Source organism: Larimichthys crocea, chromosome XX, assembly GCF_000972845.2.
Source record: "Larimichthys crocea isolate SSNF chromosome XX, L_crocea_2.0, whole genome shotgun sequence".
Classification (NCBI taxonomy): domain Eukaryota; kingdom Metazoa; phylum Chordata; class Actinopteri; family Sciaenidae; genus Larimichthys; species Larimichthys crocea.
In genome coordinates, this window is record NC_040030.1 from 8,693,602 (window position 1) to 8,721,453 (window position 27,852).

A 27,852-nucleotide genomic window follows, 5' to 3' on the forward strand; every position below is an offset into this window, starting at 1 on the left:
CTTTGTGGCTGCTTTTAAAGCCATAATCATAAACGTGATCATGGTAATAAAGGGTTTGTTGGTTTGTGTTGTGCTCAGGGTGTTTGCCAGAGTCTTGTAAATGTAACCAAAACGCAGCCCCCTCCAGAGCCGAGATGTTACTGTGGGCGATTCGGGATCCTTGGTAAAACAGAAAAAACAGTCGCTTCTTGCACTGGCTGACGCGCCATCGACTCAGTCCTTCCCGAGCCACAAGATCCGCCGCGAAGCTGCAAACTCCGAGGCAGCGCACCTCTCTCTCTCTCTCTCTCTCTGTCTCTCTCTCTGTCTCTCTCTCTCTCCCTCGTTCCCTCTCCGTCCCTCCCGCACTCCCTCTCTTCCTTTCGCACTCCGCTGCAGCACCCTCAGCACCTCAGTTGAGCAGGAGCACCGCACTGAGTCACATCTATACACACACGCTCTCTCCACGCACACACGCATACACATATACACGCACACACACGCACACAAGCACAGCCTCCTGCGGTATCCCATACGGCGCAGCGGCTTTTCCAACGGCATACCAAGTGCGTCCTCGCCGGGGGATGGGAGGTGCAGCTCGCGGGTCTCAGAGAGCTCAGAGCGGCGTATTAGAGTCCTGCTGATCGGGGATGCTGCTGGAAGTCTGCTGCTATTTCTTTTTCCCGTGCAGGAGTCGCCTTCTCTCTACACCTCTACCGGGGATTTAAAGTGGACAAGCCGTTTGATCAGGATATAACATTATTCTAAGCGTTTCTCATTTTTGGGGGGAGTAAAAGGAGTTGGGGATTGCTCTGGACGTGCCTCTTATCCGCAGTGTCGATGCGGCTGTGAAGTGATATCTGCATAGATTACAGGTAAGAAACGAGGCTTGTCACGCCGTTAGTTTCCACCACAGGACTGTTTTTCGAGTGCCTTGATGCCATTATAGCCAGGTTTTGGGTGTGAGGTTGCCACTGCACCAGCCAGGTGACGGAGGCGTGTTGCACCTGTTCTAGCTGCGCCAAGCCCGCTCTGCGCACTCCGGCGCTCGGGCGGGTTTCATTTCGAACCTGTCCATTTGGATCGTATGACTAGCCCCGGGGAGAATTGTAGAAAAAATGTAATGACCTGCTATTTCTCTCAACTTGGGACCCTATAATGACTGGATTCTCCACGTTTGGCGCTTCATATGCCCTTCATCCACTGTAAGCCAGAGAGAGCTGCATGCCCAAATTGTGCCTGTTCCTCTCGCAGCGTTAAACTCTGAAGGTTAAAAACTGAAAGATTTGTCGGGGATTCCGCGTCGGATTTACGCAGTGCCTTCGGGGATAAACCCAGCGCGTAGGACTAGCATGTAGTGGCGTGTAGTCCTCCTGGACTGGAATTGGGGTTTGAGTCGTGGCTCGGCTCTAAATCATGGAAATGGACAAAACTACTATCTGATATTCTGCTGCACATGGTTTTGTCAGGGTGCTTAACTGCTGTGTTCTATGACATTAAAATTGATGATGACGGCTGATGGGGAAACATTGTGAGTTAGAGCGATGAACACAGCGTGGTTATTTATTTTTGGAAAAGTTCTTTAATCCATGCGGGTTTCGGAGCATGTCCTGCATCTGTAGGGATGCACGTTGGATTGATTTTACGTAGCCTGAAACTATTCATGAAACTATGGTAGTACGAAGAACCTTTCTAAATAGGTTATTTGTAATATCGGGGTTGCACAATTCCTATAAATTGTTTACTTATTACTCCGGATCGCTGTCTCCTCATCCATGTCTCCTTATGGCCAGTGTATGACTTGATTTTTTTATAACTGAGCGTAGCCACACGTTTTTAATTTTGCCAGTTGTAATTCGTTGAAAATGCGTGATGCAAAATGAACCGTAGGAGACGCATTTCTCCCCGTGTGTGTCGTCCAGGATCGCTAAGATACCCCAGTCTCCTCTCAAAGCTTTTGAACTTGAACGCGAGGCTTGACATAAAACATGTTAACAAAAATCACTGAAAGATAATGCGTCCACAGGGATTTAGTCTCTGGTATTCAATAGGTTTTTGGAGATTAGAGTTTGATGTGACTTGGTAGTTAAGTCATGGTATTTCTATATTGTCCTTTTATGGTGACCTGCTGTGAATAAATGAAGCATAAAGTTGTTCTCTTACCAGATTGTTAAAAATATCTGAAGGATTGTGGATGTGTTTGTGCCCGTGCACTTCCCTATTTTTTTTCTAAATGTCATTCAAGTGTAATCAGGAAATTATGGACCCAGTTGTGCTGTGGTCTGTTTTCAGAATATTGAGTGACTTAGAGCAAATTTAAACAATACACTCACTAGGCTAGATTTTTACAAAACCAAACAAATTCTGTGTTTTTCATTTATTGAGATGATTCAGAGGTATTTGAATAGACAACATTCACATAGATCACCGTCCTTGTGACTGCGCCGCACTTTTCCGTGTGTTGGAGCCACGTCACATGGAGTAAGCCGAGAGACATGGTGATGAGCAATGATGAGTAATATTTCCTCAATGCTAAATGTTTAAGTGTTAGGGTCAGCGCTGTCGGACAACGATCCATTTGTTCCGTATACACTATCTTAGTTAATCAACACATTGGTTTTTTGCCTGCATCCTAGTTGTACAGAAGGTTAATCATCCCCTTTGGTAGAGAGTATCTGTGTGTCATTTCCTGGCATCCGTGTCATCTCTACTTGAATGGGATAGTTTGTTGGAGCCTGAGCTGATTTCTCGACCTTTAAGCAGGGGAAGGAAGAGTGCAGTCTCAACCATGTAATGTGGTGTAGGTCCCTGATTCCAAATACGACTTTGTCTCTCTCCTGCTCCATCGCTCTTTATTTCCTCACTTCTCTTCCTCTCACCCTCTCTTCCACCTCATGCACAGAAAGCAGCTGCTCCAGCCTATGCAAAATACAGATCCCTAGTACAGCAGCCACACTCAGTACTCTGAGCCCCTCTGCCGGCTTCTCCCTCCCTCTCTCCACCTGCACTCTAGACTCAATGCATCAATTCAGTGTCGCCCCTCCAAACGCTGTTTGATATGACTCTATGCTTAATGTACACCATTGTGTTGTTGTTGTTGCACAGAGGTCTCGCAAGCACTTTGATGACACATTTTTAGCTGTGTGGGTTCATATTTTTCCAAAAGCCAAACAAAAGGCTTACATACTTGTGTTTAGTGCACGCTCAACAGAGTGTGGCTGAGGGGACGAGGCTATATCCTTGAAAAACCATGAGGGGCAGTGTGGCTTCACAGGCTGGTGCAGTGGATCGATCGGTCTCATATACTAGATCAGTTTCATTTTGATTGTTTTATTTAGATGTGTGCTATGACTTAAACTTATCAAACAAACATCAGATGCTGCTATTAGATTTGTGGTTTATTAGTTGCTAACTGTGTGTGGTTTGCATCTGTGAGGCAGAGTAGCTCACTCACAGGGCAGAGTTCCTGCAGGCTGAAGTTCTTCTGCTTGTCTGTGTCAGTGTGACAGTATCCGACAGGCTCGCTAGACTGTCCGTGTTAATGTGTATCTCTACACATTCCTGAATTATTCTAATTTGTGTGCTTGTTGACTTGCAGTATGTGTATATCTCTTTGTTTGTGTGTGTGTGGTTTGCTGCTGTCAAGGTCTCAAGGGAAACACATTTAGTCACTGAGCAGTTTGATGATCCTATCTCATCTGTGTCTTGGCTCCTTGTCCTTTCACCAATATTCAGCTCAGTTCTAAACTCTTAAAGGCTGTAAGAGCATTTGGCACCACTCAGTATCCCTCCGTTACGATTCTCCCTCCCACTCTCCCTCTCTCCCTGCATGCTGTCCATCAACTCCTGCCTATAGGAATTGGAACAGCAGCCTTTATCGGCCTGTAAGCACCTCACATTGACATACTACTCCCCTTCTGTCGGCCAATGTTACGGCTACAAGGTTGGAGTTTGGACCTGCAGAGCACGGCCCTGTCAATATTATGGCTTGGTAATGGATAAACTCTCACTTCAGCCTTTGCAGTAAAGACGTTCATTACAGTTTGGGGGCTTTGCACTTAGACGAATAAGCTCCACAGAAAATCTTTGCAATGTGTTCACGTCAAGCAGAAAACTATGAATGAGTATGAATGGGGAATCTTGGAAAGATTCTCCATAGTGATATAAATGCGTGGTAGCAGTGTAGGCAAGACGCAGCAAGAAGTGTGCTTGTGTGTCCGTGTGTGGGTGTGAATGATGCATCTGTGACTGGCCTGGCGAGGCCCTATACGAATACTCTGGTCACAGAGATGTATCGTCATGTCAGACTGAATGATGTGTCTGTGGATTGGATCTGAATGGAGCCCTCTGTTTGTTCTCATTCTCTTTCTGTTGCTCCCTTTCTCACTTGATGTCTCTCTCTCTCTCAAACACACACACACACACACACACACACACACACACACACACACACACACACACACACACACACACACACACTTAAACCCCTCTGGGCTGTGACAGGACTACCAGACGCAGGCTAGTGTCCAATTAGACCCCCCGCCCCACCTCCTCTCTCCTATGCCACCAAACACCACAGAGAAGACTGCAAATTGTATTTCTGTGTCACCAACTGTTCTTCCAGCCATAATCTGTCTCCCATATTTTAGGACAGTTAGACACATGATTCTTTAACAACGGCTTCAGGCCACAATTAAGTGTAGAGTTTGTCAGTTTGTTCGGAAAATCAGAAGTTTTTATTTTGTTTAGGATGAGAGCTTTAACAATTTAAAGTATGATTACATTATTTTTAAATTATAGTCATTCAAATACATTTGTCTTAGACCTTTCTTGCCACATTAAGCCCCATCTGTCTTTGTTGTCTTTGCTCTTTGGGCTTGACCTTGGAGTAGGCTTCAAGCCTGCTGCCTGATGTACATGTAAGATTCAAAGTCTATTACATTTTTACTTGACACTGTGTTAGAAAGATGGTATCACTGACGGCTTGATTAGTTTTGATCTAAATTCCAATTTAGGGGGAGGATTCTATGCTACATTAAGAGAGTAATTGCTTACAAGTATGTAATTAACCCTTTGGTAATGCACCACAGAGTTGCATATTGATGTTTGCCACAGCAATGACAGCAGAGATCTGAAGTGAGGATCCCCAAACAATAGGCATTGTGAATTCTATGGGGAGAAATCAATACATGTCACATTGTCCAATTTATTAAGAACCTTTGTTCTCCTCTGAATAGTTTATTCCGCATATGCGTGACGCCCACAGGGAAGATATATATATGTATATATAATATGCGTGACGCCCACAGGGAAGATATATATATGTATATATACGTACGTGTGTGTGTGTGTGTGTGTAGATGTGCACACATATCCTGCTGTTAAGAACTCCTTTTTCTTCTTGGCAGCCAGAGTCCTATTAAGCTGTCACGTGCCTTTATAATGGGGACCAATACACGTACATGCCACTATATCACAGTGGTACCAATTTTATTTCCTCCCTCCAGCCTTCTCTCATGCTTTCATCTTTTTCTCAATCCTTCGCTCTGTGTGACTGTTTCTGCCTCTAGCTCTCTCGTCAGATATCTTTCTGTCTCACTCTACGCTGCCATGCACATAACTTTATGTGTGTGTCTTTGTGTGTCCCGACTGTTGTGACATTGGCGTAACCTATGGCAGGGTATAAAGTTAAGAGACACGCGTGTTGCTCTTTTAGATGGGAATCAGGGTGGAAAGGCAGCAACATATCAGTGGGTTTTCCAGAATGCTCCTTTTTGATAAAACCATTTTAAGCGTTTCTTCCAGGTCTCTGATTCATATGGAGCCATGAGTCTGATACATAAACAGCTCTTTGATGCAGTGGCAGGTGACACGCTGTGCATATTGGCTCTTATATTTGTGTGTGCCAAGCCGAGCATGATGTGCAGTAAATTAGTTTTGTTTGAGATGCATGAAATGATGAGAAAATTGCAGAAGGTCTTAGGGCATTTTTTACCCCCTCTTGCTCTTATTTGCTCCTGCGTCGACGCCTTAAGTCCACGCAAGGATTAGGCCTCTAATTCTGTTTTCATCCTGTCTGTCGCAAAGAAGCATGGGCACGCATGCTTAAGCAAGCATGCATGCATGCGTGCCCACACGTTTTATTAATCCATATCAGACAATACCTCAGAGCTCTCAATATTCATCATGTAACCTACAACTATCATATGAACTGGCTTGTAATTCATCCCACAGGGTCACAGTGTGCAGACACTTCCTGAAATGTTTGATTTTTTTTTTTTCCAGTAGCGAGAGTTTTTTTTTCTAATGTGTTGTACTAGAATAATGTTATGACTGAGTCCACAGCTCAAGCACTAAGCTCTGCAGTGTAATAGTAATGGAGGTTAATGTCACTTTGTTGACAGTAGTATGTTTACTCTTGACACTTCAACCAACCCAGCCCTGCTCTAACCTTATGGGCTGTAGGAGCTCTGTGTTGACATGAAGTGCTGCGTTTCAGAAAAATGTAACTTGTTTCAGCTTGACTAGAGGATTAGTGCTCACAGCGCTAGGTGGTGAAAGAGGTTAGTGACTTTTGTAAGTGCTCATAGCAATAATAAGAAAAAGGACACCAGTATTACTTTAAAAGGTTTCACTAAACGCACACAGAAACATTTTATTAGGCTGTCTAGTTTTGCTAAAATTGCCATGCAAAATGACTGGAATATTGGTGTTATTTAGAATAGTCTGTAGAAGTAAAGTGTGACTGACAAGCGTTTTCCGACCGTTGTAAGACTGGCCCAGCTGTCTAGTGTTGACTCAGTATATAATATACTGAGAATTTTAGAATCATGTTTGATTACTATATTTTTACAGTATAACGTTGTTTCCTGGCAGGAGGGGTCTTCTGTTGGGGTGACCAGAGGATTAAAGTTAATGATATGTCTCACCCCCCCCACACACATTTTTTCTTGTCCCCTCTCTCTCATACTTCCTGTCTGGCCCGAGTGTCAGTGGTGTCAGGGGGCATCAGTATGCAACGTTACCACAGTAATTGTGAAACAGCGGGCTCAGGGAGGACCCCTGCTGCGCTATAGCCAGAAGGCAGTGGGGTGTGGGGAGGATCTGGTTTACTGTAATACCCTCCCTGCGTCACCCCACCTTCTCCCGTCTCCCCCTCCCCTCAGGATATAACATAGCAGCATAACGTTGGGAATGTTACAGAGAGATTTAACAAGGCTTACATTGGGTTTCCGTGTTACTCTTCTCTCTGTGTGCTACTCCCTTTTGAGTTTGGGATTTTGCCTTTCTTGAGTATTTTTTTTCTTCTGTTGATGGGATTTGGAATGGATTGTGTCTGTGCGAATGCAGTGATTGACTCTTAGCCAGGGCCCAACTCTCGCCAAGTGCTGGGGAGAAATTTGTTGCTCTCCTGGAATAAAAACGTGTTTCATTTGTTATTCTAGTTAAGCCTCAGACTTTCATCACTGACGGGTATTGATTTTTGATTGCTGTGATTAAACTTGGAATGAAAAGGGTGACTGCACTGGGATGTGAAAGTTTTGCCTTTTATCCTGGGAAACCTCTCTGTCTCTCCCCAAACTGATGAATCTGCAGGATGTGTTTACTCACACATGATATCATCCCTCAACTCTGACACATATGTTTGATTTGTGTCATCCTTTCTCGGTCAGATTCTTAGTGCAGAGAATGATAAACTGGAGGCTGAAAAGCTTACAGCCTTTTTAAGCTTACATTTTTGTTCAGCGTAAGGAGGACCTATTAAATCTTTCCACTATAGTGACACACACAATCCTTACCTGCCACCCACGCATCTAACAGTGTTCCTATGGCAACATGATTTGTCAACTGAGAACCCCTCCGTAGAAATTATCTTCACTGCTGTGGTTGCCTTGAAAAATAGCAGGAGGCACTAAAGAGGTGTGATGGGTTGATGCTTTGATGGACTTCTGACCTTTCATATGACAGTAACTGGACTCAGAAGATTCATTATCAACATTTTTATCTGCAGTGAGAGACAGGCACTGATACTTATTGACATTCTCAGCACTGATTACCATGACTGTTTTTGAGGCACTCTGCCACACTGCAGGTCTTCTTCATTTGAAGAACTGTGAGTATAGTTTGGGGCTTATTTGGTGCTCATAATACCCAGAGCAACAGCTTTTCCCATCTTGTTTCAGATTTCTGCATAACAACAATTATTATGAATTACTTGGATTTTTTGGATTAATCATTTAGTTAATAGATGCTGAAAAAGTCATAAGAGCAGCAAGACAAAATCTTAGCATTTAAAACTGAAAATACGGTTTCCATTTTTATTCACCTCAATCAAATAACTAAGATTCTATGTAGTTATAAGCTGCACGTGTCACAACAAACACTTTGTAGTTTATTTTTGGGTTAGTTGAACTTTTCACCTCACAGTCAAACAACTTGATTTGCTTTGCTAAACAGTTGCATGTACGCACCAGTAAATGCACCATTGAACGTGCAGGGTAGTTCAGTTACAGTTCTGACTTTAACTGCAATATTTAAATATAAGAAGTGCAACATTTATTTCTTATGAGGTGCATGTTTTGCTGTTTCGAGTCCCTATTCTTTAAATGATTAAATAGTCCAAACCATTGGTTACCAATTTATCAAAATGGCAGTTATTCTGTTGAGCCCTGTTACACACAGTAAGTCTTCAAATAGCTTATTTTTCTACCTTGGATTATTATATATATATATATATATATATATAGTGTACTACCATTTAAAAACAGTGAATGCTAAAATCCTCACATTGAGAATCAGTCAATGTGCTTTTGCTTGATAAATAGCTAAAACAATTAGCAATACTTCCTGATTAATTGTCGGTCAATTAGTCATTGCATCATTAAGGCACTATATAAATAGAAAAGATAGCAGAGAGCAGGGAGAATGCATTAGAAAAAAAATCAACGAAAAACTGAAAGATGTCCAGTAGTATTTTTATGGACTAAGTCTTTGGCTGTTGTAGTGAGCCTTTCTATACTGAGCTCCTTCTGCCACCTCCCACACAGAGCACTGGGAGTTGCTGTAGACATCAGCACTACTCCAATCCCCAGATGACAGACTAGAAGAGGAAAGGTGAGCCACTTTGTTGTGTTGCATCAAGCAGCCCCCCCCCCATTAGCTCACAAAAAGGCCACCTTCTCTCTCTCCCTCTCTCTCTCTGTGTCTGAGCCTACAAATGTAACAGTGGAGAAAGCACAAGTTCTGACAGAGGTTTTCCTCCCTCCCTTCACCCTCCCCTTTCATTGTGTCCATCCGTTCTGCTTTGTCATGGCAGTCCTTCCAACTGAGCTTTGATTGGGTTGTTGTGGGCCCACCGGCAAATCTGGCAACCAGATAGTTACGTGTGTGTGTGTGTGTGTGTGTGTGTCCATGTGTAAGTCGGTGTGTGTAAGAGGTTTTTCTACATGTCTCTGGAAAAAGCAATGCGATGAGGTAAAGCTTGCAGAAAATCAAAGTATAAAAACAGCCATGACCAACTGTGGAGAGACGAAAGTGGAGGAGGTGGAGGAGAGGGAGGAAGAGAGAGAGGAGGGGTAAAACGCTGGATAACAATTTGCATCCTCTCACTTGGCACAGTGAGCGACGGCTGGCTAGAAAGCTTGTCTGATGTGTTTATGCCATAGGCTTTGAGGGATGGAGTTAAAGGGAGAGGAGAAGTTTAAGGGGAGACAAACAGTGGGGAGGGAGGGAGGAGCTGTGGAAATGCATGTAATGGAGCGTAAACCTGCCTGAACTCAGTTTACCCCCTCTCAGTTTGTGAAATGGCTCAAACACATATTTCAAGCTGATGTTCAGGAATGTTTTTCGCTTAAATTCAGCCTTCACATTATAGTGTACATGTCAAACTGTCCGTTTTTTAAAGCCAAGGAGAACTTGTGTCTGCCTAACCTAATTTACATCTGCTGTTCGATACATAAAATGGTATCCTTTGGAGAAAAATTCAGCTTTTACTTTTTTTTTTTTTTTTTCATCTTGTAAATAGCATTCATGGCCACAAGTATGACTGGGAAATTAAAAAGTCTATTCAGCTTGGCCTAAAGTGCCCCAAAAACCAAACAAATATGGATGCCTCTAATCAGCAAGTCAATACAAAACCAAATTTAGTGGATGTGGTCAGCGCACACATATTTTAAATCCTCACACGACCGACTCTATAATCATACAACAGTCTTGGTAACACTTGCAAGTTGTTAACATGGGAATCTTTCCCAGTCCTGCAATCCGTCCCATATGACATTAACATGGCATAAAAGCCTGTTCTCAATCTCTACTGCTTCTTTGGCAGCCAAAGTGAGTTTTTCAGCTTTGTAAAGGACAAGTTCTTGGTTAGTGGTTCCTTTTTAGATGGAATGGGGAACAAGTAAACCACAAAAAGCGTGAAAAACTGTAGCAAAAGTCATAGCTTCTTTACCTGTTGACAAGTCAGTTTTGTGCATGTTTTGTCTATGTAGTGTCTCTCTCTCTCTCAAACCAGTGCCCCCCCACCACATACAGGAGCCAATGGCAGCAGCCGCAGAACCTGTTCTGCAACACTACTCAAGTTTCTAATCTGAAGTCTGTACATTTGCACGTCTCACAGCAAACAAGTTAAAAACAAATTATTTAATGTTTCTGTAGTGGGCACTATAATATACAAAGGGATCCTGTAGCAGTGGGGATTTTGTGCCTGTGACGTTGTACGCTGCCTGTGGTTTGTAATCTGTGCATGCATGTGTGTGAGTGATAAAAAGTGTGAATGAGTGTGGTGCTTCTTCCAGAATGATGACAGAGTGGATTTATGAGCCTGTGAATCATTTAATCATGGCCCTTGTCCCACTAGACTTCTTTTCCCTCCTCCTCTTCTCAGATGCCTCTTTGTGCCCCAGGATATCACAGACCAAGTATGACGCTGACATTAGGCTTGTGGTGCAGATTTATGGCTGAATAGACAATCTCCTTTCACACACATGTACATACTCACACATTTCATTATTTTTTTGAATAGAATTAGTTTCCACAAAAAACAAGAGACTCCAACAGCACAAATTGTTAATGTTTGTTTTGTTGTGCATTTATTTCAACACAAACCAAATGAATAAAAGTGTGGGTACTTCTGTTAAAGACCTTATCTTAAACTCACTTAGCCATTATCTGGATAGTATTATGTGATGATGTTTGATGCTTTCATCAGTTCAAGGGCATCACCTGCATTGACCTGCCAGTTTATTCTTTTATTTAGCAGCAATTGAGCTCTGACATTCTGCTTTGCACTCAGAAAAATGAAATACAGGTTCACATGTAGGCTGTGTGTTAGTGTGTGCATTACCCTCAGCCAGACCACCTTCATCTGCAATATGTAGGCTGCAGAATCTGCATGAATGTGTATTTAGTTTAAATTCTCCTTAAAGGACATCAGTTCCCCATGCTTCTGCTGCATGAATGACTGCCATGGTGCATCACTTGGCTCATCAATTGAATATTGTCAACGTTTACATAACAAGCCCAAAGATGATTCTTTATTATAATTATTGACAATTAATGGCAATTACTGGCATCATGCCAATATTAATACTAGCACTTTAGATATACATAATTTTCTCAATATACAGTAGAATGACAAAAAAGGTGTTTTTGCACGTGAGCATTAGTTCTGTGTTTCAGGATAATTGGATTGAAGTGTGAAGATCTTTAGTTTGTAGCTTATTTAGTCAACATTGTTTCTTATGTTAATGACATTAGTGTTATAGTAATTTCTCACCACTACGTGAAAGCATCGATTCATGACTTTGACCTTTTTTAGGGAAATGACATTCATTTCTCCACTTCTGCTCATTCGTCGTGCCAGCTGTTTCTTCTCTCTCTCTCCCTCGCTCCCTTTCTGTCTTTGCTCTTTCTTAAGCAGTAGTTATAATACAGCACCATTTGCTGAATATGTTTAAAAATGGGATATCTCAGCAGCAGGAAGGGTACTTTTGACACATCCTGTCAAACTGCTCATTTTTCAGTTTTCTGAGACCATTACCGCAGGGCTGCAAGTCTCTGCAGGTGTAGACATTCTGTCTTCACTAGCATGTCCCACATTTTCCATCTATCCCACATGGCCTATACTTAGGTAATTTACACTGGATGGGCATGTGAACAGGATGACAAAGTATGACAGAGAGAGTCAGGCGAGTCGGAAGTAAGGTCATATTTTTCTTTCTAATTGAGGCAGTCACAAAGTTAAGAGCAAGACGGAGTCAGAGAGGTACATGAGAGATGAGACGCATGCTTGTATCGTATATGACAGTGCATCAACGTCCCAGCTAGACTCGTGACTGAACTGCCAGTAGCTGCATCCACTGGGTGTGAGCACAATAGACCTTCATGAACACCAGTGAAATCCAATGAGCGTTCAGTTTTCCATTGACATTGTGTCAGCTGATGGGTTGATTCAACCCAGTGGTAATTTGTGAGGCTGCACTTTGTGCCGTTGTTTTATTCAGTGACATTGAGAGAATGTCCTTGTTGTTTCAGCCACCTTCCTCATTTATCAAGAGAACCACCACATGTGAATGAAAAGATATGCAACCTTGGTCAACTTCAGTATGATTATAGGTATGAAAAATAACTTCTCATGCCTCGACAGAGAAACACAGATTCTCCCTGAATAAAATCAACAGATTGGTAGATCGTTTAAAAAATTTTTTAGTTAGCAGTCAAACTTGAATTATAGAAACACAGGAAATAACCGTTTGAAAGGGCATGACATGCCAGTCAACTGACCTCATCCTTCCAGCTGTGCACAGTAAACCGGGAGCTAAGATCTTTAAGACTCTCCTCATCACCACTATGGATTAGTGAGAGCAGTAATCCATGCGCTTTGAGCAAACCAAATCAACTACTGCACTGATGAGGCTTACAGATGTGCATGTTGTTTCTGTGTATGTGTGTGTCTGTGATGGGAAGGGATAAGGATTAATAAGACTTTTTTTCATCCAGTTGTTTATTCTTTGTCCTTTGTACAGAGCACAGCGCACATGTACACACATTTGGCTACACACTTGCACACCTCACATACCTCACATCTAGTGAGGGATCAAAGAAAAATTAAAGCGGCAGTTTAACATTTTATTGTAATCACCACAAAGCCTTCTAAATTATCAAGCATTCATGTCTTAAAAGTTAATCTTAAAGGTCAAGTCTTTTTTAGCTCTGTTCAGCAGCAGTAAGAGAGGAAGATGGGGAAAGTGGCGGATACAAACAGGTCACTGAAAAAAGGATGTAGAGAGAGAAACAAATATTTATAGATTATAAAGAAAAAAGAAACAGTGAAACTGCCGGTGGGGTCAATGTTCGGTGATCAACAGCTTTATTTGTCACGACGAAACATCTGAATCGGGGCAGGTCTGATCCTGTTTACAGCAATTCAGCCAGAAAATGTGATTTAGTCAAAGGGTGAGTTCTGATGATGGCATTTTGGCATGTCAGGATAATGTTATTTTCTGTTTTTTTTCCCTTCCTGGCGCCACACAAGCTGTAACCAGTTGGAAATACACAGTATTCAGACAGTTGAGTTAATGTATTACGTATGTAGGTATTAGTGAGGTTATCAAAGGTTATTTAAACAACAAATGTGTTGTTGATTGATTCCTATATGGAAAATTGAAAGGATGGAACTTGTTATATCAAGTCTTTTGAAGTCCATGTGATGGTGACTACAGCTGTTGTGGAATATTGCGAAAGTAAGTTTTAGGGAAACAATAGAAATGTCTGTTGTGCATCTGTGACACTGATTTTATTGTGGGGCATTTGACAGTTCTGTGGGATCCTTTGTTCTTTCTGTGTGGCCACAATGAAATACAAGCCATACACATTTGTTTTTTATATTTCCATGATGGCAGTGGTTTAGATCTGAGGGTATTCTAATGTCATAGTGACACTTTACATGTGCTTTCCAGTAGTCTCAGGGCTTGTCTCAACCTGGATCACAGCTATCCAATTATTCTACACCCTTCCCTTAGGCTCTGAGCTGAGGGTTTCGTGTCTGCCAGTATGTCTGTATGTCCTGCCATATAACCTCTTCACAGCACACATTTAGGCTTGTCATAACAGCAAAAGTGAGGTGATTTATAAGATTAATAATGGCGAAATTGCATTAACATGTTCCAGTTGCACAAACCTGGGAACCTGGCATGGCTTATTAAAACACTTAATCCATCTGTCATTGTTGCTATTATTTTACATTGAAATATTTGTTCTCTCTTTCTCATGACTCTTAATCTCACATTTTGTGCCCCCAGTTTATCCCTTTGTCCTCAACCCATGCCGTTTGAATTAATGTGAAACATAGTGGTGTCACTTTGCCAAGTAACAGTTCAGTCTTCTCCCTCCAATCACGTTTCTCACCATCATACTTTGCATTACAAACCATAACACCTTGCAAACAGCTCAATAAACATTACGACTGCTTAATGCTTGTGGTTTCCATTCTGCTGTAGGCTTGTGATGACCACCAGTGCCATTTCAAAGTGAAGTTATTTTACCACTCTGTGGTGGTAGCTGTGTTTGAAAGGCCACCTCAAATAAGAGAGACTAAAAATGATGGGACGTACCAGGGAAGACTTATGATAGTGCTTTAGTTTCTACATTTAACACACACTACTTTCTCCATCCTTTCTTAGCTTGTTCTCCCCATCCTTGTTCAGGAGGCTTCACCAACTCCCTCTATTCACCTAACCACCACTGTTATGATTGGAGGCCTAAAGTGTGCTCTGTGCAAAATGAAGTGTTATAATTCCTGATTTATTACCTGCTTCAGTGGTACTGACATGCTTGGATGTTGCTGAGCGGCAGGGGAAAGGGGAGAGGGACAGGAAAGCGGGAGGAAGAGTGAAGAGCTAATGTGAAAGAAGAGCTTGAAGGATGTCACCTTTGCTGGAAATCAAGTCTTACCACAACTCAGCGAATCTGACTGCATGAAGATTAAAACCTCAGAGGTCACACCGTGTGTGTGTGCATGTGTGTGGATGCCTGTTTATTATATTGTGTACTGTAAAAAATAACTGTGGCAACAATATTTCTTAATTACTTGAAACATACACATACATATGATCTGATATTGATGTATCTATGTGTGTAGAATAGGCCTGTAATGTTGGCCATGTGAATGTAACAGTGAGACTCTACTTCAAATAGACACAAGCACTTCCTTAGTAATTATTGAGCAGCAGCACAACAAAATCCTGCCTTGAGGGTACCAGACAGAAAAGCCATTTCTGTCTCTTTGACCAAAACACACAGTGCACACCACCCTGACGTGTCTTGTTTCAGTGTTTCTCACACTGCAGCAAAACATCCAGAGTCAGCTCAGCTTCAAGCAAACTACGACTCAAAATTAATTACTTTGTCGAGAGGAAAAAGGGCTACTGGAAACCAAAGATGAGACAGACAGAAAGAGCCAGGGAGGCAAACAGGGATAAGGGGAGAGAGAGTTGGGGGTTTATTTTACACTCATGAAATAACAGAAGAGTGGAGGGAGAGCTGGAAGGAGAGAAGGTGCAGGGAAGTAAGACTGGATGGATAGAGAAAGAGAGGGAGGACGTGTTGGGATTTAAGATGGTGCCCTTCCTCACATTTGAATTTTTAAGCTTTTTGAAAACACTCCATCTTAGGAAGTGATTGTTCATGGTACTATTAAGAGGTATCATTAGTTGTGCAGCAGTCATCAGCTTTCACTTTAAACTATGCATTGTTTTTTTTTTATTTGATTTTATATAGCTAATTAATAATTGTAGATGAAGCTCTTTCTATCATAATAACTTTCTTAACATCATTTGTGTGATTACAGCCCCTATGCCCACTAATAAGTGTCTCCTTGTTGGGACTCGGTCATCCTAATTGAATCCAGAGCTTCATTAAGTTCACCCTGTAAATGGCTCTCTCCATTCACTGTCAAACGCAGAGGCCCCTCCTATTCAGGAAGTTAGTCGCAGTCTAACCCAATCAGAGCAAGGCGCTGATGGCAGGCCAGTAGCTCTTCAACAGTCCTCCTAATGACATTAGAGCCTCTTGATCTGCACCGGTGATAACACACTCCACCAGTCTCAGCCTGCATCAGCACCCATGGCCCAGCCCCGAGCCAAGAGTGTGTGTGGGCAGAGTTTGCCTGTGTGTTTGTGTGTGTTTGAGTGACCTTACTTTGGAACCAAGGACTGTTTGAGTGCTGTATACCTCAAGGACTTTCATGCCCTACTCTTTGCAGTGTAGTAACACTACTAGTGATATTGTAACCAAAGACTGATGAAGAGATTATTACAGTATTTCTGCACACAAAACATTCACAAAGCATGTGTTTAGAGTGTGTTTGAACCCTATCCTACTAAGAAGGATTAGTAAGTCTCAAATGTGCAAAGGGTGAAAGAGAAGGAGTGGCAAAAAATGAAAAGAGATTGAGCAAGGAAAGGGGATAGGCAGATGTCAGCTATTTCTCTGAGATCCAGAGGGGTTGTCCAGTTGGATCTTTGCCTAGACCCTGTCTTTGAAATGCTCTGACTCACTTTAGGAGAACACAAAGAAGAGACAGACAGCAGGAAAATGTGTGTGACACAGAAATTGTGTTTATGCTTGACACACTTACATATACTATGTTTGACTATGCTCGGCTATGCTTCTTTCATACAGTATCTTTTCAGGACACATACTTCGAAAACATTTTTGCCCCTATTTTTCGCTGATAACTGCCACTTATCATTGCCACAAGCTGCATCCTCTCACCCAGCAGTGAAACGAGAGTGAGTGTATTGTAATTGTACATTACAATACTTGCTTTAATAATTAGACAGTGTATTATTTACAGTGCGTGGATGCTTGTAAACACTGGCTTGATTGCTACATATGTAATCTCTCAGTCCGTTTACTGTTATTCATATGATATGTACTCAGTTTGACAGTACAATCCTGAGGCTTTCTTTATAATATCAACAGCTCTGTGGTGGATTAGACCTCCTAACCCCGATCTAGACAGGGTATCTGGTGACAGTAATCCATGCTGCTAATCCACGTCTTGATGTAACCAAGGACACCCGCCTTCCCTCTCTATCCTCTCTGTCCTTCTTTTTTTCTTTTCTGCTGCTGCCTTCCTGAGAGAGATGAGCGTGCCATCTGTTTTGTTTATCAGCAGGGGTTAGCTTAGCCTGATAGGCGTGTTACACCTAATCACTCCATCATTATTTAAGTTTTTGTCTATTTTTGTCTGTTTACGAGTTTGTGTTTGTGTGAAAGGTAGGGCTGCACAATTAATCTTTATTTTACGTATACATATTTTCTCTTGCTGTGCTTAATAATAATGGCATTCAGCCACATTGATTTGTTTATTAATGCTTGTCATTCCCCTGAAAAGCTGTCCCCAAAAGAAGATTTTAATTATTGTGTTAGGATGAAAATAATTGTTAGTGGCTGCTAATTTTATAAATACCCACCAGGATAAAGTGCAGTTGTACTACTTCCATATTCATACTTACTTTATATGCATGTTTGTCCATACTATTTAAGGGTCTTTGCATGTTTGTATGTTAGTTTCAGAGTCCTGTGAGAGCACTGACTTTGTGTCTTTATCTGTATGAAGACATTTATGCTAATTTATGTTTACATTCTAGTCCTTACTCTCAAGTAATACATAATTGGATTTGTGTGTGAGAGAAAGTGTTTGTTCAGGTTGTCAAAATAGTAATAATGAGTCAAGAATCCTCCTGTACCCTGTCCCTTGCTAATTTCCCCCTTCCTGAAGGAGGGCAGGCTGTACTGTACACATTGTTGTTCGGGTTCCCTCTTAGCTACAGCTTTTCCTGAGCCGCATGCTTGGATAGCAAAGGCCTGTGCTTTTATTTCCCCAGCCACCGGCAGGCTGAAAAAGCCTCAGTTTACTTTGCTCTAGTTTAATTTGGTTTTTGCTAGTGTTGTAGCAAGAGAGAGGGGAGGGGGGTGCATAATGTACTGTTGTTGGTGCCAAGGTACATTGCCAGTTTGTGTGTGTGTTGAGGGGGCATTCCTGCTCTGTAAGCTTGTTGTGTTTGTGTGTATTTAATGCAGAAGTGTCAAGGAGTGTGTGTCTTGCTGTGCTGTAGTCTGGATGTTTGTGCGTAGATTGGCGAGCCTGAATGTGTGCGCATTTGTGATTGTCATTATGCTGGGTGAGTGTAGGGACACTGTGTTTTCCTTCAGGCCCAGTGTGTGGCTGCAGTGCAGAGTGACGCTTATTCCTCTGATCAGTGCCAGAGCTCAGCGGGGGGAGGGGGGTAGATGGAGGTTTCTGAGGGTTACTTCATCACTCCGGTCAGTACATCCACTGATCTGGGACACGCATCTCTGTCTGGTTGTTTTCTTCTTCTGCCTCTGTGTCACTGTCTTTGTCTCTGTCTTTTCTGTCTTCCTCTGGCTCCTTCACTCACTTGTTTTTGCTCTCTTTTCTAACTCAGAGTCTCATGCTGAGTCTCATATACTACTGATCATCTTCTACTACTATTACTATTACTACTACCCAAATCCCTCCATCCAAAGCACCTGGACTCATCCTGTGTCCTGTGCCCATGTTCACCAGTGAGATGACAGTGAGGTTACATGAGATGTAGGCAAGCTGCCCAGCAGACCTCGCGGTGGCAGTTTAGCAGTCTCATAAGAGCAGGTGTATAGCCTGAAGCAGTGTTCATGGCAGCTTTAAAAGTACCACAACAGCAATCTACACCCTGACCCTTGCAAGCTGATATCATGTGAACCAGAAAGACACAAGCCTGTAATGGACAGCAGTGGCCGACATTCCCTGTGGTGCAAAAGCCACAATGGTTTCAAAGTATAGGTATATGCTCTAATTACTCAAAATAATACAATGATTAACCAAATTAAAGCGGGCTATAGAAGTGAGTCATCACTATTTAGGTACTGCAGGGGCAATAGTTTAAATGAATTATAAATATTACTGGATGCAAGTGAGACTCTGTGAGAGGCGTCTTTATTTTTGTGACTATCATTACCTTACATGATTGAATACATCCAGCAATCTTCCATCTCCCCATTCTAAGACAATGGTCACTTTACTTGTCTTTCTGTCTCTGTAGTCATGTCTGTTCACTTGTTACACAAGTGAACTGTCTTTGTGTGCTAGCAACTGTCATTCATTCACCTCCTTTCACCCGATGACAGATTACCTTCAGATAAATGTGGAAAAAATCTTTTTTTTCTTGATGAATATAAAGGATTATGTGTAATTACCCTGCTTCTTACTTACTCATAATCTTCTAATCCCATTTGACTGTGTGTTTTTATGAATGTGATAGTTATTTTTAAATGTTTTCACACTGTGAGAAGTTAAGCTGTTTACCAAAGTCATTTCCAAGTCATTTCCTCAACGTAAATGCCTCCCCTCTGTCAGAGTATAAATAGCAGGATATTATTTTGTCGAGGCGTGCTTTTTGCTCTGTCTCTTCCAATTGTCATGTCTGGCCTCGGCTCTCCATTACACAATCTTTGCCAAAGCAAAATGGCTCCTGACATATCCATAATAGCTCTGCCTAATACTGTTGTCCCTGAAATTAGCTTTGCAGCATCAAAATACTTTGTCTGAAATCAGGGCACTTTGTCGGACTTGATCTTTGAACCTAAAATGAGGTTTGTGTGTTGTTTTCTGAGGTTTCTGAGCAATATTTCTGACTTCCACAGTAAACGTGGGTATGAGAGACAGATACTGTCATCTGATTTAGGCTGGGGGTGGGGGGCAACACATTTTATCCATCTGCCAGCATATTTCTGGGGTGTAGCCAAGAAGATTCAGCTTCACCTGATGAAGCTCAAACACATCCAGAGAAATAATTACTCCTCTCCTCTCCTAATTGGTGAAGTCACACATTTATAAACGTAAATGCACTGCAATTACGTCTCCCTTTTTTTCTTTTTTTTTTTTGAGGCTGCACTTTTACAGTTATCATGTGATCCCTTCTAGCTGGCTGCTGACAGCGTTTAAGAACACAGAAAACAAAACAAGGAGAACAGAAACATCCCAATTATTTTCTAAAGCCTGTGCCCATATTCAGTTTTGAGTCTCACAGATGGAGATAATGCACACAAGCACAGACGCACACACACACTGTTACTTTTGCCCAGAGTACCGGCGAAACTGGAAATGTATATTAGGGGGAAAGAGTGCAGCACTAATCATGAATTCATTAGCACTCTTTGATGTCTATGAGGCTGTAAATGTGTGATTGTGTGTGTGTGTGTGTGTGTGTGTGTGTGTGTGGGTGTGGATATTTGAGTAAATCTGGCAGCTGGCCCAGAGTAGACAGCTACAGACTCCGGTCACAGAACCTAAAGCTTTTTGCATCTGATCTGCCACATTCAAAACGTTTTGTCTAAACTCCATCAGTCAAAGCAAGCATTAGGTTTTTTTTTGGAGAAAGTAGATAAACTATTTTGTCAGTGTAATTAGAAGTTATTTTACTGTCATTAATTTGCCATGATTCTCAACCATCATCACTTTTATTTTTACCGTCAGCATCACACCTTAATATGCATATATAATAGGAGGCAAGGGAAAAGGCATGTACTAATAGCATGCAACTGGATGAAGATAAACTATTTGTTAGAATAATCAGTCCCTCTGTGTGTGTGTGCATGTGCGCGCGTATGATGTGTAAATCGTCAGAACCAAAGCGAGCTTTAATTAATGGCGCTTGATGATCAGCAGGCAAAGGCAAACAGCAACTAAACGAGCTTGCCCCCCGTCAGGGAGGATAATTGCATTTCACCAACAGATTCATGTGGCAGACACGCTGCCATTGCAGGGTACCACTGATGAGGTTGTAATTTTTTTTTTCCCCTTTCAGAGTTTTTATAATTTTTTGCTTGGAAACCTCTATTTATTTCTCAAGGGACAATGAAAGTGTTAATTTTCTAATTTTATTTTTGTTTGTTATTTTGTTTTGGATGTCAGCTATGTTTAAGTGTAGTATTGTTTAGACTCATGAAGATAGGTGGATGTGAAGGTGGTATAACAGCCTCCCCCCTCTGTCTGTCACTATGTCTCACGCCATATTTTTCCTTTTGTCTTCTCTCCTTTCTCTCTGTCTCTTTTTCTATTAATATTGACTGCTGAATAAAGTTGTCTGGGAATTTCAGAGGAACGCTTTGTTATGGCTGTCCCTCCTGCTAGGTAAATGAGAGGTGGGAACTCCAGTGCTGTTCCCTGTGTGAGATTAATATGCAGCTCCTCTTTTATTTTTAGAGGAACATCATGAGCTCACTGCCCTGTCATTACTCCTCAACTAGCAGCAGCCGCTTCCACTAGCTCCTTTCTCTAAACTGCTCTCTCTGATGTCTCTCTCTCTTACTCTCGTTTTGTCTTCAGTGGGTGGACACACCTTTCAGTACAATTTCCCTGCAGCGAATACTAATTTGGTGAATCTGGTAATGTTGTTTCTTCTGGCTTCCAAATGTGTTGATTTTAGCTCAACAACTTTTTTGTATGGAACTGAATTTGTTTTTACTGCAGGGTTATTTAATGATATATTGAGTGTTTGTATTATTTTGTCCATCTCCCATCACCCTCCTGACCTCATCTTAGCTATTGTAATGATCGCTCTTTGACTCACACTCCTCGTGCACCAATGTGCACTTCTGAATACACGTCACCTTTTCTGTCTCTGTATCAGTTTGTATCCCTCTCATCATCCTCTCTGGTCCTTATCATGTGTTGAGAGGCTGTGTGCTCTGTTCTTTCTCTCTCTCTCTGCCTGCCGGGAGATAGAGGGGAGATTGGTAAGATTGCAGTGAGGTTGCGTTTGACACCACCACAACTTGTGATTGCTTGGGTATGAACCTGAGATGAGATCTGTGGTTGGGATAATGTCAGGTAGCATTACCATTTATGAGTGTCAGCCTTCATAGCAAACACAGTAAAAAGCTTCTAAAGAAATAGACCTAACTTATCAAAACAGCAAAAATTGTAATTGGAATGTTATGTCAAAATTTAATGAAGTGAAAATGATTTTTTTTTTAATCTTTAAGCTACTCTATGAAAATATTGGGATGTTTCTGTTTAATATTTTATTTGACATTGTTTTTATTTGTTTATTTATTATTTTTTGCTGTGAGCTAAAAACATAACCATGACACTGTTCAATAAAACTGTCTGGAGATTTGCATTAAGTGTGACAGACAAGCTCTCGCATACTGTAGATTTACTATGGGTGACACTTCAAAGTTTTTCCTGTACCTCTCACAACAGATGATGTTGGACTCTACATGATAGCATTTTGGTTTTAGTAGGATGTAGGTTGACCAAACCAGAATAATACTGTCGAGTTCTACTGTGTGTGTGTTTGTGTGTGTTTGTGTGTGTTTGTGTGTGTTTGTGTGTGTTTGTGTGTGTGTGTGTGTGTGTGTGTGTGTGTGTGTGTGTGTGCGCAAGACGGATGCCTGGATATTACCCAGGTGAACACCACTCCTCATAATATCCAGCTTGCCACAGGAGAGCTCTAATGAGCAGGTGACACGCACAAGGGAACACCATGTTTACAGGAAATGCTGTCATTTCCGCTTGATAATCTATGCTGGGCTGTGTGTGTTACTATACTATACTGTGTGCTGTGACGCTTTAACAGTATAGATATAACAGTCCTACCCACCACATGCAAAATGTTCATTAAATTGGCAAGGTCTTACATGTGTGTGTGAGTGCACCTGTCTGCTTTGGCTGCATGTGTAATGCTGAGCCTTTGCAAATGACCTAAGGACTACAGGGAAGCTTATTTCTGCAACCACTTGCATTTCCTCCCTAATTGTTCCTCTTCTGCCCATAAACCCCTTGCTTTGTGTGTGTGTGTGTGTGTGTCTTCTGCCCATAAACCCCTTGCTTTGTGTGTGTGTGTGTGTGTGTGTAGGTATGTTAAAGAGAAATAAGGTCCTTTTCTCTCTGCTAGCAGTGTCAGCAGGTGAGCTGCCCTATTGGGAAAAAAGAGAGAAATCGCCAAAGCATGCAAATTGCTACTCCAAGGGGAGAATCAATTAGGTGCATAGCGGCTGGAGCAGGAAGACAAGGAGGGGCGGAGAGGGGCAGGGGTCCATGCAGAGAGATGGTGCAGAGCCATGCTGATCACCTCCTCTGAGACGATGCATTACTCCTCCTCTTCTGTCCCCTTCCTCAATCCATGGACTGATCCTATTGGCTAAAGCTGTTTCTGCACACTGCCTTTTATACCGCTGCTGTGCCTCAACCTCATTCCTTTTTTGTCTAGCCCATTTCTTTTCTAAGTATAGATTGTGCTGGAGTCTCAAGTGTGTGGCCTCTTCACCTGTTTTCCTCATTATTCTTTGTAATGATGCTCTGCTCTAATCTGTGTCAGATAAAATTAGAACATAGATCACGTAATAGTCTGTCCATAATGTTTACATATCAATACTGTGTGACAGTTGCCTTAAGTTCGTGTTCATGTTTTTAGGTTTTCATTGAGTTTTGTCTCTTCTCTCCTCAGGTACATAATGTCCTCCATCTCAAGAAAGGCTTGATCCCAATTGGCCAACAGTACTGGACTGTGCCTCCTTCCCTTTCCTCACCAATCCCAGCCTCAGCACAGCCATGACGTCCTTTACCAGGACACGGACCTGCTTTTTTGTTTGCTGCTTCCTGTCTAGCCTGGCACTTCCTGTGACAACACAAACAGTGGTGCAAGCTCCACAGGCTCACAGTGCCGGCTCCCAGGTGATCACAGCGTCCCTTCAGGAGGAGGAATATGCATCATTTCATGCTGAGAACCCTGAGTGGACATTCAACCATCTTGCAGTGGACTATCGCAATGGTAATGTTTATGTAGGAGCTGTTAATCGCATTTACAAACTTTCCCCGGACTTGGAGGTCCAGGTATCCCATGAGACTGGCCCAGATGAAGACAACCGCAAGTGCTACCCACCACGTATTGTCCAGCCCTGCAGTGAGCCACTGACACTCACCAACAATGTCAACAAAATGCTTCTGATGGACTATCGGGAGAACCGGCTGCTGGCATGTGGCAGCCTCTACCAGGGTATTTGCAAACTCCTCCGCCTAGATGACCTCTTCAAACTAGGAGAGCCCTTCCACAAGAAAGAGCATTATCTCTCTGGTGTCAATGAGAGTGGCTCTGTGTTTGGTGTCATTGTGTCATATGGCAATGCCTCTCCAGATATGCTGTTTGTAGCCACAGCAGTGGACGGTAAGCCAGAGTACTTCCCTACCATTTCTAGCCGCAAGTTGGCCAGAAACTCAGAGGAGGATGGCATGTTTGCCTACGTCTTCCATGATGATTTTGTGGCGTCTATGATTAAGATCCCTTCAGACACATTCACTGTCATCCCAGACTTTGACATATACTACATTTATGGCTTTGCCAGTGGGAACTTTGTCTACTTCCTGACTTTGCAGCCTGAAATGGGGGGTGGACCAACTACGGTGTCCTCCACCGCTGGTCGGGAACAGGTCTACACCTCCAAGATAGTCCGCCTTTGCAAGACAGACACTGCTTTCAACTCCTATGTGGAGGTGCCTATTGGATGCATTAGTGGCAATGTGGAGTACAGATTACTCGAGGCAGCCTACCTTTCCAAAGCTGGTGCTATCCTGGCACGCTCCCTAGATGTGGCACCGGATGACGATGTTCTGTTTGCCGTCTTCTCAAAAGGCCAAAAGAGGCGTCCACGCCAGGCCTCGCAGGACTCTGCACTGTGTGTCTTCTCTCTGCGGAAGATCAACGAGAAAATCAAGGAGAGGCTGCAGTCATGCTACAAGGGTGAGGGCACACTGGACCTGGCTTGGCTCAAAGTCAAAGATATTCCCTGCAGCAGTGCGGTGAGTACTACAGTGTGCACACACACACACACACACACATGCATTTTGTGACTTTCAGTCATATCTACGCGGACACAAGTTTAATGAAAGCACTAGGGAAATATTTTTGTGCCCCCCACACACACACAAACACATTCTTCACTGTAACATGTAGCACTTGCTCTAATCTACCGGAACAGCGGGCATTACAAAAAGGGTATTTATAAGTATTAAAAGCCAATCACTGATGATTTCTTATTGTGTTCTAACTGATGGACAGTATAGGTGAGTATCTCTAAAGGACCATCAGTTGTGAAGGCTCTAACATGTTATGATAATGAGCTCGGGTGCTCTGCGGGAGGCCTTCATGAACACTCTGTTCTTGGATGGGTTCATGCTCCATCACATTACTGTGAGATATTAACCATCCACTGCCTCTTCTAATCTGCTCACCATTTAAACAATGCAGCTGAATGCTCAGCCAAATTACCATAATTCTGTTCTCCATAACAGCATTACAAATTCAGTGATTCAGTTCATTTGATTTCGCACTTTGTGCGCATAAAAAAACAGGTTAAATTGGGTGTTACATGTTTAGACCATCTTCATAAACTGTTTCATGTGTTTGTTTGTTTTTGGTTGATCTCATAATATGTCATCAATAAAAGCTGCCAACCTCAAGAAATTCAAAGTGACCTTGATCAGAGTGCATTTGTTAGTTATTGTTACTTCCTCTACAAAATGTAGCCGACATGATGAATGACCTGTGCTCACTTGGCAATTCTGAGTTCAGAGAGGTGTAGATAATGTTAAAACTCTTTTGCTGGGTGTCTCAGCGTACTGATCAATTAAAGATGTATTGTTGGAAGTGTTACATATCTAGCTATGTAAGTGCAGTATTTCTTTAGTTACTATTTTACTATGAAATAAAACAAAACTTCCAAATAGTTTTTCCTCACTCACGCTAGTAATTCATATCATATTTATATCATCTACAGGAGTTACAAATGAAAATGTATTCTGCCACAATAGCTGTAACAAGAACTTCATCACTTGGTTATGGTCATATTTTAGAAACATAAATTTGATCCTCTCACTGCTGCCCAGTCCATATTGTTCTGACCTTAGCCATGCACTATCTCAAGACATTATGAAGTTGACCCTCTCTCGTGTTTGGTTCTGGAATCGCAGTGTTTATCTATTAATCCGTCTCTGGCACGGCACACGTTCTGGGGCGCCTTTGTCTGCTGCTTGAGGGCCTGATAAATCATGCCTGGGGTGGAGCTGTCAGCAGGGAGAGGAAGTGTGAGGGAGCACACAGGGGTTAGCGCTGAGGAATGATGCCATTTCAGCATGCGCCACAGTATCGCCACTGCCACCGCATAAATTAGACCCTGCTGAACAAGTGACGGTGGACGCTGCAGGAGATAGATGACTTCTGACACACACACACACAGACATGTAGCACCACACTTTTAGCGCCACACTTTTAAGTATGGCTACTGTAGAGATGGAGAATAAAGGCAGAGTGAGGCTTTTGATAAAGTAGAATAATAGGAATAAATACATTTTAATACGTAAGGCTTATTAATCAATTTATTAAAACATGGATCCGATGATTCAAGGCTGCTTTTAAGTGGAGCTAATGCTACGGCCGTAAATAAGGAATCCTATTTAAATACATGTTCACACAAACACACATAAATCAGGCCTATTGCTTGAACATTAGTAAATTAGTAGATGTAAATGTAAGCCATATATATTTACTCTTCTAAGTGTTTTCACAGTGAGATCACGTTCCATGTTGAGATGTAGAGTTATGGGCAAACTCTCATCTCATGTGTTTCTGTGATGGATGGTTATCTTTCCCATCTCACAGTTGATTTTTTTTATGAATCGTTGGTTGTTAGTCTCTGATTAATTCCTTTGCTGCCTTAAATGATGCATGACTGGGAGCACCATGTCCGATATCATCAGAAATGTAGCTGAAACTCATCGTTCACATCTTCTCCACTCTGTGCTTCCCATGGGTGTAGAGGGCCAACATAAATCCACACAGTACACACACACACACACACAAGCTCAGACTCCTTCTTGAACATACCAAACAAGACTTCTCAGAAAATTTTGTTTTTTGGGTTCCTGTGCTCATAAGGAATTAATATTTACAAAATACAAATAAAAGGCTTTATTGGTATGAAATTTGACATGTATTGTCCAAGCACATTTCCAATCATGTTAACTATGTCAAAGAATGAAATTAACAAAAAATTATGTAAATAGAAATAGTAACTAAAATATTAATTACAGGTCTTACTCACTCTCTTACAACTCTTACACTTCTGTAATTGAAGCTGTGCCCAGAAGTCCGAGATACCAATGTTTTTGAAATGATCAAATCATCAAAGTAGGTGTAAATATGTTCAAGGACACAAGTACATCTACAGGCCTGAGAAGGACACTATAAACATTTGCTGTCATCAGACCTTTGTCGCCACCATCTTTAAAAGGCTTTCAGTCAGAGTGGGAGAGATGGAAAAAGGGAGAAGTTGAGAAGTATGTACAGAGAAGTGGTATGATGGGTAAGAGCGCAGCAGAGAGGATGGATGGTAAAAGTGGGAGTGGGGGGGGGTGCGTCCTCTCTCCCCCAAATGGCCACGCTTGGCTGAGCCACATAATGCGTGCTCAACAGTATAAGTCTGCAAAGGGCCTGCATCCATAGATCATTGTGAAGTGGCATGTGACCTATAAAAAAACGCTGCCTGCTCCCTACATGTTCACTGTGTCAGCAGAAAAAAAACAGAACAACAAAACAGCGGGATCGCAATAAATTCTCTCTGCTCTCTTCTCTCTCATCCTTGATTCATTGCTCACTGCCTGTGCTGCTCTTTTCTCCTTTTGCCTGTCCTTCTCCGCATGTTCTTATAAAAATAGATGCCACCACACCATCCTCTCATTCTGCTATTCTCCCCCTCCTTCTTCTTTCTACTTTTATTCCCTCTTACAATGCTTTCCATAAACAC

The 27,852-nt window shown here is 42.1% G+C and overlaps 1 protein-coding gene across 1 annotated transcript in view; it reads left to right on the forward strand.

The window, feature by feature from the left end:
- Positions 1-328: 328 nt before the first annotated feature.
- The window catches only part of plxna4 (plexin A4), a 212,906-nt gene continuing 185,382 nt past the window's right edge, over positions 329-27,852 (forward strand). The window contains 2 exon segments of the mRNA XM_027272145.1: positions 329-854; positions 23,502-24,850. Of these exon segments, the coding sequence (XP_027127946.1) occupies positions 23,606-24,850 (1,245 nt within the window). The 5' untranslated portion in view covers positions 329-854; positions 23,502-23,605.